We start from the raw sequence: 12,862 nt of genomic DNA, 5'->3' as shown, positions 1-12,862 counted from the left end.
GATATTTGGATTTAAACTGCAAAATGTTCATTGTATATTTGTTACCGTGCAAAGGATTAGCAATGTCTAAACAATATACTTATCTAAATATGTTTTAACGTTTACCATGTAAGTACACCAAATATACTACTAAACACTATTTAAAATTTCAAAATTATAAAAATACATAAACCAAATATTTATGCATTTGAAATATACATAAATTAATTACAACATATGCCATCCCGTGCTGTAATACGTACCTAGTATCTATTATAAGATGTGTTTTTGTAAGGATGATACCGATAATCATTGAATACAAATATTTCATATTATTCCCGAAATTTAGAATGCAATTTGTTTATTATTGTAGCGTGGAGAAATTTGTAACAGTATTACCAGTGAAGTGATATATGACAAAAGAACAAAATGAAGTGATATGTTTGAAACTGTAAGAACAAAATAGGAACAGATACAATTCAGAACCACTTTTTACATATACCAAGTGGCCAGAGATAGGGAGAGCCTTGAGAGACAAAGGGAAACTTGGAAAGACAAGATCTAGCATTGTTTTTTTATCGAACTACATATATACATGTGTTACCTCAAGTTATAACAAGTGTGTTTAAGAAGATGTTAAGGGAAGAAGAAGGGGAGGGATGGCAGACGGTTCAAAGGAGGAGAATAAAAGTCGATGGTGGGAAGATTTACCATCTTTCTACAAAATCATTTTATAAAAAAGTGTCCTGTATACAAAGCTATCTAATTCCCCCATGCTACTCCTAAGCATGCCTTCATTACATTGTTGGTGGCAAAAAACAGAATAGCAACAGGGAAGGGATGATACTATGGAACTCAAATGTCAACACAAGTTGTGTGTTCTGCAGACCCTCAATGGAGACAAGGGAGCATTTATTTTTTCAAAGTTGTGTGTTCTGCAGACCCTCAATGGAGACAAGGGAGCATTTATTTTTTCAATGTTCTGTTTCACAGCATGTGTGGGAGGCGCTAGTGAAAAGACTATTGTTAAACAAATTCACGGCTAACTGAAAAGAGGTTATGGCTTTACTTGTGGGTAGAGGTTATGGCTTTACTTGTGGGTAATGAACTGGATACAACACAAAGGTTTTTTTTGGGGTACACTTTTTAAAACACTATACATTCTCTTTGGCGAGAGTGAACTGATAGACGCCATGGGGATACATCGTCAACATTGCAAAAACTGGTAAAATTGATCGACAAGAATGTCTGTAACCGCATGAGCACTCTTGGGAGAGGAAAGAGACTCTCGCATTCAAATTGGGTTTGCGGCCAGATTTTAGTCAAGATGATTTATTTTCAAGTTTAAAAACAGTCTTGCATTAACAATGTAACAAAGTTTATTTTTCTTCTGAATATAATTTTACATTAGATTGAAAAAAAAAATTGTCCGGTATGAATCTCAATTTATATTAATAGGAACTTTTTTTTTAAAAATGTTTTTTTGTAGTAGAATTCGTAGGAAAATAGAAGGGTTTTTTTAACAATTTTACCTTTGATTATTATGGTAGCAAAACGTTTCCTATATTGAACTTACTATTAAGTAAAATTAATCAACTTATTTTAATTAGATTAATTCTAAAATTATATTTAAAATGATAAATAAATTATTTCTTATTAATCCGATTAATATATATATATATAAATAATCAATTTTTTTAAGGAAATTGTTACATTAAATTAAATAATAAAAAACAATCTCAAGCTTTTACTACTCCTTGGCTTAATAATGAATTTACCACTTATAGTTAATAATAAACAGATAATGTTTTAAGTAGATTTTAATATATTAAGTTATATTTTAAAATAAGTTGTAGGAATATTTAAAAATTTTGAATAATTTTGAAAGTTTAAAATGTTATTCGAAAATGGTATAATAAACAATTTTTTTTTTGGAACTGCTAATATTTTGTATATATGGATAAAATAATAAAAATTTATCATGCAATAAAAAATAACTACCCACTTACTTTCACTTGCATGATAAATTAAATTACGGTACTATATAGGCCTTGATTGGTAACGGCTGTTACTTTTGGCTGTAAAGACTTTGACTGTAAAATTTTAGCTGTAGAGAATTTGGATGTAGATGGTTTGACTGTAAAAACTTTAACTGTTAAAATCTGATTGTTTACCAAGAACTTTTAAAGTTGTAGCTATTATTTTTATTATTAGTATAAATATTACTAATAAATAAATATTATGTCATAAATCAATTCATATAGCACTTTAATGACAAAATAAATTTCATTAATGATAAAATAAAATTTTGAAAATATAAGTCAATCAAATATGTGATTTTGTATTAAAAATAATTAAAAACAAACAACTATAAGAATAAGAAATAAATCATTGAAGTTGTAGACATCAATTTATTAACTTATTAAAGTTTTCAATAATGCAAAAATATAAAAAAAAATCTATTAACCACTAATCAATGCATTGTTTGAATGTTGTTCTCTTATTAATCATGAATTTCATAAACTCTTTTATAGTATTATTAGTGATGATGATGAAAAAATAAAATTTATTATTGAAATGGATCTTAAAAGAAAGAGAAAAAAATGAGAATAATTAATTTATAAAAATAAACTATGTAAAATATTTATATATATTTTTGTAGAACTTTTTAATATAAAAGTGAGAAAAAAAGAATGCTTTAAAAATTGTTTAGTTTTAAAGCATGAATTTGATGCTTTAGAAAAAAAAAAAAAAAAAAAAAGAAGAGAAAAAAAAGAATGACTTTTAAAAAAGTTAAAAGCCAAAAAATTGTGGTTGACAAAAAATTGGCTGTCAAGACTTTAAACATTTTTAAAATTTTAAAAGTGTGTTACCAATCACGGTGATAGTCTATCATTTTTGTCAATGTGATTCATGTTGTCACAATCACTACAATCTACAATCCTCAAGATATGAATTTTGAATCTATCTCTTCTTACTCTTCTCAACAAAACTATGTTTAGGGAAATCGTTAACTTTTAATGGTATTGGACTTTAAAAATACTAGATAGTATAAAGTAGAACCCGATTATTTAGTGGATATAAATAAAAAGAAAGCCCATCTTAACAGCTACATGAGCCCTAAACCCTAGGGTTACTGTCGTTTTCGTATTTGTGGAGCTGATGGCTCATATTAATCTAAGCTTGTTTCTCTTATAGCTTAAAACGAGAGATCGAAGCAGAAAGAACGTTTTGTTTCTCTTCTTCGGTCGCTAACAGACATAGCTGTAAGTTTTGCTCTTCCAAGTTCCAACAAGACAGAGACGACGACATTAGCTAATTCATGCTTTGTTAATCTCTCTTCCGATTTGATTTTGCAGAATGATAACTTCACTTTCATGGATACCAAAAGGGGCATCAAAGGCCATGCCCTATGCGGCTGAACCTCCTTCTAAGGAGGAAATCAAAGAGCTTATCCATAATGGCACTTTCAAGAAAAGGTGACAGACTGACAGTTCTTCCTTTTTATCTGGTCTTTATAAGGAGAGAGTCATTCATTGATTACATTTACATTGGATACAGTCTCAGTGACATGGATATGGACGATGAAATACAGAACTGTGAAGTTTCACATGCCAAATCTGTAGCAAAATCGCTTGGAAAACCATGTTCCATAAGCAAGGGTGCTTCTTCTTCTTCTACAGATCCTGATAACGTAGTCAACTTCTTGAAAGAACTCGACATGGATAACTATGATGAAGAGGATGATGGTATATATATGTCAGCTCTTTCTTTTTCCTATACATAGTTTCATTCTTGTATTGCATATGTTAATATACAGTTTTCCTTCATTCTTGTGTTGGACTCAGAAATTGAACTGTTTAGCTCTGGACAAGGAGACCTTTATTATCCAAGCAATGAGATGGATCCATACCTAAAGAATACTGAGGTTAGTCATATTGAAACTACCTTGAGGATACTCTCAATAATAAACCTTTGGTTATTTTGCAACCTTAGTAAATACTAATTAATAAACATTTTAACCATCTAAGTCCGCTGCTTTTATCATGTTGGTGTACCTTAGGATAACTATGACTCAGAGGATCTCGATGATATGACAATTAGGCCAACTGATTCACTGATCATCTGTGCCACTACTAAACATAGAGTCAACTATCTCGAGGTCTATGTATACGAGGAAACCGCTAATGGCACCCATAACTTATATCTTCGTAATGACGTAATTATACCCGAGGTTCCATTGTGCACAGCATGGCTTGATTGTCCTCTCAAAGTAGGGGAAAAAGGTTAGTGTGTGTATCCAAGCAGCTCTATTTTTTGTTTTTATTTTGCTATGAGTGATTTTTCATTTTTTATTTTTCTCCAAGTTTTGCTTTGGAGTTGGCCGGGAACTTTGTAGCTATCGGGTCTATGAAGTACTCCTTTATAGAGATATGGGATCTTGATCATGTCTGTAATTTAAACTGGCTTTGAATGATGGTGTACGTTTGTTTATGATCTATCATTAGGTTATGATTATATACTGCTTTCAGGTGGATGATGAGCTGCTACCTTGTGTACAACTGGGACGAATAGCTGGACAGGTGTGACAAACCAGCTTTTGAAAATTATTTTAGCTATCCTCTATTATTCTAAAATGTGCCATGTTGTAACTTTGTTACTTGTCTTTCTCTCACTCTAGACATCAGTAGATTGCCACTCTGAATCAGTGATTGATCTTGCTTGGAACAAGGAGTTTAGGTATACATATTTAAGCTCTTTGATGATTGAAAATTATCATCAAGATTTGCTCTCATTATTGATTTTAACTGAAACAACAATAGGAATATAGTCACTGGCGGAGCTAGCAATTCAATTCATCACGGTTAAAATATAATTTAAGAGGTCAATTGTGTTATTAATTTTTTTTATAGGGGTCAATTCTGCTATTTTATCAGGGTCAATTTGATTTTTTTCCTAAAAATTCAACTAAATTGAAAATTTCACCAGGGTCAATTGACCCTCATGCTTCTACCCTAGCTCCGCCCATGAATATAGTTGCTAGTGCCAGTTCCGAGAAAAAAAGTTAAGGTTTGGGATGTGGCTACAGGGGAATGCAAGCTCACTATGGAGCATCACATGAATGAGGTAGGTGAAAACTGTTTCCATGATCTGTCAAGCATCTGTGGCATTCTCATGGTTTATTGTGTGTGTTGGTTGACTAACAGGTTCAGGCGGTCGCATGGAACCATTATGCTCCAGAAGTACTCCTCAGTGGATCCCGTGATTGCACAGTTGTATTGGTGACTATTTCGTTCCATCCATGTGTCGAGTCTTGTACATTAGCCTTTATCATTATGCTGATCAGATTTTTGTTAATATCTATATGTATATATGTTATAGAAAGATGGAAGGGACCCTTCGCACTCAGGTTTGAAATGGTCTACCAAGGGCGAAATCGAAAGCTTGGCCTGGGATCCTCATAGTGAACACTCCTTTGTGGTGCATTAATCTTTCTTTTCTCTTCTGATGGGCATGTGAATATCTAAGGTAACTGATGTGACTCATTATCTTTTCTTTCTTCTCCATGTTAGGCGAAGCTCCAAGATGGAACTGTGAAAGGCTTTGATATACGTGCTTCTGATTTATCACCAAGTTTCATTCTCCATGCTCATGATGCTGAAGTCCCCTCCATATCATACAACATACATGCGCCCAATGTACATACATGTCTCTCTTTCTCTCTTGTGTCTTAGCATATTAATTCATAGTATAGTGGGTTTAGATTTATGTCTCCGAGATGTGCAGCTTTTGGCTACAGGATCTGAGGATGGAAGTGTGAAACTTTGGGATCTTTCAAACAATCAACCATCATTGATCGCTACACACATGCCAACTGCGGTAAGAGCCATTAATAAGTTTTTTCTTTCTTTCTCCCACTTGTTTCTCTTTGGTTTCTTTGTTTTCACCCATTCTAAACGTTGGCATCAAACAGGGAAAAGTGTTTTCTGTCTCATTCTCTGCGGACTGCCCCTTCTTACTCGCTATTGGTGGCTCAGAGGGGAAGCTAAATGTGAGTAGAGATTTTGATGTTACAAGATATAACAAATTAATGTTTTTTCTTATAGGAAACTAATGAATATATGTGCAGGTGTGGGATACACTGTCAGACACTGGTGTGTCCCAAAGATATAGGACAACCCCACCATGATCCACGCAGGAGGATTCTTGTTTCTTAAAGCATATATATAAAAGTTTCATGAAATATTATACAGAAGAAAGAAAACTTAGTGGAATATTTTGACTTCAATATGAAGATACTTTTCGAGTGAAGAACTAATATAGTTGCGTACGCAGGAAAAAAAATATTATTTTGATTACAATGACAAGATGATATACATAACCTCTTTACATAACTTTTTTTGGTTCCATAAAATCTTAAATAATCTTTTTGGCAAGTCTCTTTTAAGTTCTGTATAGTATCTATCTCCAATCTAGTACTCTATAAACATCTTTTTACTGGTTTCCTCTAAAGAAGGCGTATGACTAAAAGAAGATGGGTGAGATAGGGATTTACATTTCATATATTTGCTTATTGGCAAACTGATCATACTAAAGCTTAGTACTTTAGTTTGATAAAAAAAAAAATGCTTAGTACTTAAATTTGAACCTATTGCTATCTAAATAAAGAATATACTGTATATTGCTTGTCTTACTGGTTTATCGTATAAATTAAAGACTCTAACGAATGAATCATGGGATTAACTTTATCAATGATTAAGGATCAAAATTCAAAAACTCTAAAATAAACTACTTGTGATGGGGTCATTTTTGCGACTTGAACAAGATTGAGAATCATGACGCAGCACATGTTGTCTTTTTTTTTCAATATACATGTGAGATTAAAACCAAGATTTAGCTCAATATTCGTACCATAGTTTTTGTAATAACTTCACATAACCGCTTTTCGTTATACTTATACCCACACCAATAAAACTGTTCAAAAATAAATCTGCAACTACACTACTTTTTCTAGTATTGATTTAAGTTGTCAAAAAAACCACGTGGAATGATCTAGAGAGGAGTAATATAATTCGGCGTACAATATTAAACAAGAGATTTACCTAACAAAGGTAAACGAATAAGAAGAATGCATGGGGTTACGTGGAATTCAATCAACAATCCTCAGTTCCCCTAATATCACGGAGCCTAAAAGAGAAAAATTAGACCGGAGATTATTACAATTATTAGTAACTAAACACACAAAACTGTTATTAAGACAGACAGAGAGAGAAAGAATAGGCTTGTTTCTCGGAATGAAGACACAGCAAATCTCAAAATCTCCCTTATTCCTATAATCATTTTCTCACCCAAATGCTCAAAAACTCGGATCTCTCCCCCTTAATCTCTTTCTATAAGGTACACAATTTCATGCTAATCTCTTTAACTAATTTTGTACTAATCTTTCATATTTAGCATTGTTACCTGTTTTTTTTTTTTTTTTTTTTTAAACGATCTAACGAAACATAATAAGACAAAGAGGTTATGCCCAAATTAACAAACATTTTGATTATGATCTGTTCTATTACGTTTTTGTTTTTAGAATAATTGAGTGGTTAAGGGAGAGAAGACGGAGAGTTTTATATTTTCGTTACCGGAAAATTTTGATCTCCGATGGCTTCTTCCCCTGAATCTGCTCCTCCTCCATCAAACTCTACCTCTTCCCCATCTCCACCGTCTAATACCAATTCAACCTCCTCTTCTCCCCCGGCTCCTACTCCTCCTACTCCTACTCCTCCTCAAGGAGGCTCATCATCATCGCCACCTCCTGATTCCACATCTCCACCAGCTCCACAAGCTCCTTCTCCTCCCAATGCCTCTAATAATTCTCCTCCCGCACCGCCACAGAGCGGTAGTGGAAATGAATCTCCACCAGCACGCGGCTCTCCTCCTTCTCCTCCTTCTAGGAATAATGGAGATAACGGTGGAAGCAGATCGACGCCGTCAGGAGACAACAATGGCGGCTCTCGTTCGGAAAATACTCCTTCTGGAGGAGGCAGCAACAGAGGAACCGGTGGAGGAGGAGGAGGAAGTAATATGAATACGGGGATCATCATAGGTGTATTAGTTGGAGCTGCACTTTTGATGATTGTGCTTATCATTGTTTGTCTTAGACGCAAAAAGAAGAGACAAGATTCTTACTATCCTGATGAACCCATGAAAGGTATAAAAAAACAACAACATATGTTTTAACTTAATTTTAAAAGCTTAGATTAGGTTTGTTCATTATATTATTGTTTCAGGAAATCAATATCAATACTATGGAAACAACAACAACAACAGCAACAATGCTTCACAGAATTATCCAAATTGGCACATAAATTCACAAGGCCAAAATCAACAACCTCCTGGTGGTGGTTGGGGAGGCGGTGGACCATCACCGCCTCCTCCTCCACCGCGGATGCCTACAAGCGGAGAAGATTCTGAATTGTACTCTGGACCAGCACGCCCGGTTTTGCCTCCTCCTTCGCCTGCTTTAGCCCTTGGATTCAATAAAAGCACTTTTACTTACCAAGAGCTTGCGGCTGCAACGGGAGGCTTTGTGGATTCTAACCTTTTAGGGCAGGGAGGATTCGGGTATGTCCATAAAGGTGTGTTGCCTAGCGGGAAAGAAGTTGCGGTTAAGAGTTTGAAATCTGGTAGTGGGCAAGGAGAGAGAGAGTTTCAAGCTGAGGTCGATATCATTAGCCGTGTGCATCATCGGTATCTTGTTTCTTTGGTTGGATATTGCATAGCTGATGGACAGAGGATGTTGGTTTATGAGTTTGTTCCTAACAATACTTTGGAATATCATCTTCATGGTAACTAGACCACTTACAACTTATAGCACAAAGTTATTTTCTAAATTATTAAGATTCAAGAAAATTGTAACCTTTGTTGTTGTTGTTGTTGGTTCAGGGAAAAATCTTCCGGTAATGGATTTCTCCACAAGGATGCGTATCGTATTAGGAGCTGCGAAAGGACTCGCTTACCTTCACGAAGACTGTAAGTTTCAAACATTCACCAGTCTCATTCTTATAACTAATGTTGCATGAAACATAGAAAGCTTTGTCTCTGACTAGTGATTTCTTTTTTGGCTGAGAAAACAACACAGGCCATCCTCGAATCATTCACCGCGACATCAAGTCTGCAAACATTCTCTTGGACTTCAACTTTGATGCTATGGTGATAAACTAGTATCCGCCTTCCAGTTTTTGGTTTTTGTTAAGGTAACATTGCTAAAGCTGATGATGACTTAATGACATTTGTGAATTCAGGTGGCTGACTTCGGATTAGCTAAGTTAACTTCTGATAACTACACTCATGTTTCTACTCGTGTGATGGGAACTTTCGGGTAAGTGTTCGCGTCAATCAAGAAACAGAACCTTTGTACTGGTCTAATTTTACTTCTCTGCACAAAAACATGTGTAGATATCTTGCTCCAGAGTATGCATCTAGCGGTAAATTAACAGAGAAGTCCGATGTATTCTCTTACGGCGTCATGTTACTCGAACTCATAACTGGTAAACGACCGGTTGATAATAGCAGCACCATGGATGACACCTTAGTAGATTGGGTATATCCTAAATAAGTTTCTTGTTATACAAGAATTGTGAATGTTTCCGCCTTTATTGGCACTGATGATTGCTTCTTAATTATAAATAAATACAGGCTCGGCCTCTTATGGTTCAAGCACTAGAAGATGGAAACTTTAACGTGCTCGCAGATGCAAGGCTTGAAGGCAACTACAACCCACAAGAAATGGCTCGAATGGTGACTTGTGCTGCTGCTAGCATTCGCCATTCTGGCCGTAAACGTCCAAAGATGAGCCAGGTACAGTAAATCAAACTTATATTATATATAACATAAACTTTTGATATTGTTTTGGTAAGATAATAATAATAACAAAAAAACATGTATTGGTTTTCAGATAGTGAGAGCATTAGAAGGAGAAGTGTCACTAGATGCTTTAACCGAAGGTGTGAAGCCAGGACACAGTAACATTTACGGGTCATCAGGAGCAAGCTCGGATTATAGTCAGACATCTTACAACGCTGACATGAAGAAGTTCAGACAGATAGCTTTATCAAGCCAAGAGTTCCCAATCAGTGAAAGTGAAGGAACAGCCAGTCATGATTCCAGAGAGATGTCAACTAAAAGCCCTCCTGCTCTTCAATGAGAGAGAATCAATGAATGAAATGATAAAAGAAGAGATTTTGAGGGTTCTGAGATTAGAACCAATGTAAGCTTTTAAAGCAATGTCATTTCATTGATTGAATTTTTTTTTATTTACTTTTTCGACTAAGTTGTGTTATGTTTTAGATCGTTACGTCTGTGTATGATTCTCTGCTCTGAGGTTGATTCAAACATGAAAACTACTATTGTTTGATTTTGGATTGTATCTCTCTATATGCTCTGTTTTCATAATCTACCAAATTAAACCGGACTTAAACCAGAATCTATACCGGGATACAATTAAACCGGTCCGGTTAGAAAACCCTGACGCTCTCTGTTTTTTTAACCTTTCTCCGTCGTCTTCTTTCCCATTTCTTCCTCAATTCTCTCATTTCGCGTCAATGAAATTTTAAACCTTCGCATTTGTTTATTGAAAAGTTCACATTTTTCTTTTTGTTTGTGTTGGATCCAACTATGTTGAGATTGAGAAGCCTTTTGTCTCTGAAAAGTTCTTCGATTGTAGAATTGTCATTACCAAACGCAACAGAAGCAATTCGTTTGGCTCCATTTCATTCCACGAGTGTTCTGTCTGAGAAATCGAGGAATGGTTCCGTAAGATCTTTCTCTATAAATATTTAGCTTCATCATTTGAATCTTTGTGTACTCTGTAATTAGATGTTTTGATGCTCTCTGATTGATTCTGGTCGCAGGATAAGGCCTCTGAAGGCGAAAGATCTTCAAAGGTAAGATTTTTATGAATAATGAAACTTTGAATAAAGGTCCTGTGGTTGATGCACTGATCGGATCGGAATCAAGAATAGGAATTGTTATATGGGTTTTGTGTAAATCTATGATTTATTATCAAATTTGGGTTGCCTTAGTCAAAGTAGGATCACATGATATGGTCATGTAGCTGACATTACAACCAAATTTGTTTTGCAAATGTTTTGTACTTTCTATGAGGAAAGGGTAGAAATGCAATCTGTGTGTTGATAAGTTCATGTTTAAAAACTGTGCTGGTCTTGTCAAGAAGTGGAAAGTTTTGGTGTGTATGAGTGTGTGGTCATTTGTATGTGTATCTATTCAAACTCATAAGAGAGTCAGTTCTCCTCTGAAGCTACAAAATGTTGATCCCAGAACTCCTCCGTAAGATTCACATGTACCGTAAAGGAGAAGGGACGCACTAGCGCTAAAAAGACTGTAGACAAACTCCTCTTCCACAGGGGAATTAATGATCCGCTTAAGGTATATTCCTAATGCTATTGTTCTCAATCTACCCTATTCGTTTTCAATGTGTTTGCTCAATGTGTTTACATGTACTGTCTTTTCTTATGCGTAGAATGAGTGGCATTTCGGGCCAAATCCGCTTATCCGGGATAGGCATATGAAGAAAAAACCTCCACCTGGCCGGGGAAAGAAGCCTCGGGATAAGAAAACAAAAAGTGAGTTGCTTTCTTTGCCTTTTTCTTAGTACCACCACACAACTCTTGGCTCTAACTTTACTGTATCCTTTTGTTTGTTTGTAAATTAGGATGGCACAGAGAAGGAAACGCTGAAGATGACTTTGGCACTGATGCTAATAATACATTTGAGAGCAAATGGAGAGAAAGGTGGACAACTCAGTCTCAGAAATCCTCATATTCGAGAGACTCGACATCCGGATTTGAATGGAGAGAAGGCTGGAGCTGGACCACTGAATCTCAAAGGAGCAGAACTAACGAGTCTATTGATGAACCTTTGAATGTTGGGTCTCGGTCTGAGAGGATTGTTCTAGGACTGCCTCTAGATGGTCCCATCAAAATTGATGATGTTAAGAATGCGTAAGTCTTTTCAATTGCTTCCAATGCTCCCCTAAATTCTATAAATGAGTGTTCGTGAAAGCTTTCTTCTTGTTTTGCAGCTTCCGGACTGCTGCTTTGAAGTGGCATCCGGATAAGCACCAGGGGCCTTCTCAGGTATGCTTTTAAACAAAGATTGGATTGTTTCAGGTTTTGTTTTTGATTTTATCTGTTGACAAATTGTTTTTTGGTAATGTGATTGATATCGCAGGCGGCAGCGCAAGAGATGTTTAAACTCTGCGTTGATGCATACAAGTCCCTCTCTTCTGCACTCTCTTGACTTTACTTTACACATAGGCATTATTGTAGCATTAATTGATAAGGTTGCTTCTGAAAGATGGGTTTAATTTATGAGAATCCACCAGTAATGAGATTGCATAATGGCCAAGAATCACCAATGTATCTCTCTCATTCTTTTTCAAGATTTGACAACAAAAACAATGCTATATGAGAAACATTTGTGTTCTTGCGCATAGTTTGGACTTGTTATAAAACTGCTGAATTGAAACGCATTGATGTGAAAGACAATAGCTCGAATACTTCGTGTAACAAAACACTCTTTTATTTTGTACACGAAAAAAAGAATATCTCAAATACTACTTCTTTATATTTTGTGTCTAAGCTAAACAACACATATTTCGTAGCGGTCTTGATCCTTGTCAATTCTCTTCTTTTCCAAGGAATTCTTCGTCTTGATCATCATCTCAAAGCCTCGGAGGAGGAGGACAGGTCGGTCTCTCGTAAGTTTTATTTTGCTTTGTTTTAATGTTTCTTATCATCTAGCTACTTGTGTATTATTAGAAAACAATATCCCTTTCGTTTATAGCAAAAGGTTTAGGAAATTGTTATCT

The 12,862-nt window shown here is 35.2% G+C and overlaps 2 protein-coding genes and 1 pseudogene across 3 annotated transcripts; all 3 read left to right on the top strand.

The window, feature by feature from the left end:
- The first annotated feature begins 2,850 nt into the window (after positions 1–2,850).
- On the top strand, positions 2,851–6,413 carry LOC104710383 (uncharacterized; annotated as a pseudogene). The gene is made up of 16 exons (XR_015563691.1): positions 2,851–3,245; positions 3,339–3,458; positions 3,541–3,728; positions 3,828–3,907; positions 4,043–4,273; positions 4,360–4,428; positions 4,512–4,562; positions 4,661–4,719; positions 4,803–4,809; positions 5,017–5,106; positions 5,187–5,261; positions 5,362–5,460; positions 5,553–5,678; positions 5,767–5,859; positions 5,954–6,031; positions 6,110–6,413. The product of XR_015563691.1 is annotated as an uncharacterized LOC104710383 (transcript).
- A 718-nt stretch (positions 6,414–7,131) lies between these two features.
- Positions 7,132–10,389, top strand: LOC104700523 (proline-rich receptor-like protein kinase PERK4). The gene is made up of 9 exons (XM_010416051.2): positions 7,132–7,377; positions 7,562–8,182; positions 8,262–8,819; positions 8,917–9,003; positions 9,113–9,183; positions 9,276–9,352; positions 9,430–9,574; positions 9,670–9,831; positions 9,929–10,389. The coding sequence occupies exons 2-9, from the start codon at positions 7,633–7,635 to the stop codon at positions 10,175–10,177; spliced, it is 1,899 nt and encodes a 632-aa protein (XP_010414353.1). The 5' UTR covers positions 7,132–7,377; positions 7,562–7,632; the 3' UTR covers positions 10,178–10,389.
- Positions 10,390–10,517: 128 nt separating this feature from the next.
- LOC104700513 (uncharacterized) lies at positions 10,518–12,484 on the top strand. Its single transcript, XM_010416039.3, has 7 exons — positions 10,518–10,785; positions 10,884–10,916; positions 11,311–11,418; positions 11,513–11,615; positions 11,705–11,993; positions 12,074–12,128; positions 12,223–12,484. The coding sequence occupies exons 1-7, from the start codon at positions 10,648–10,650 to the stop codon at positions 12,289–12,291; spliced, it is 795 nt and encodes a 264-aa protein (XP_010414341.1). The 5' UTR covers positions 10,518–10,647; the 3' UTR covers positions 12,292–12,484.
- Positions 12,485–12,862: the final 378 nt, after the last annotated feature.

This window comes from Camelina sativa, chromosome 1 (genome assembly GCF_030686135.1).
Source record: "Camelina sativa cultivar CO46 ecotype springtype chromosome 1, ASM3068613v1".
Taxonomy (NCBI): Eukaryota; Viridiplantae; Streptophyta; class Magnoliopsida; order Brassicales; family Brassicaceae; genus Camelina; species Camelina sativa.
The sequence above is the reverse complement of the archived record's forward strand: the minus strand, read 5'-3'. Positions and strand labels throughout refer to the sequence as shown.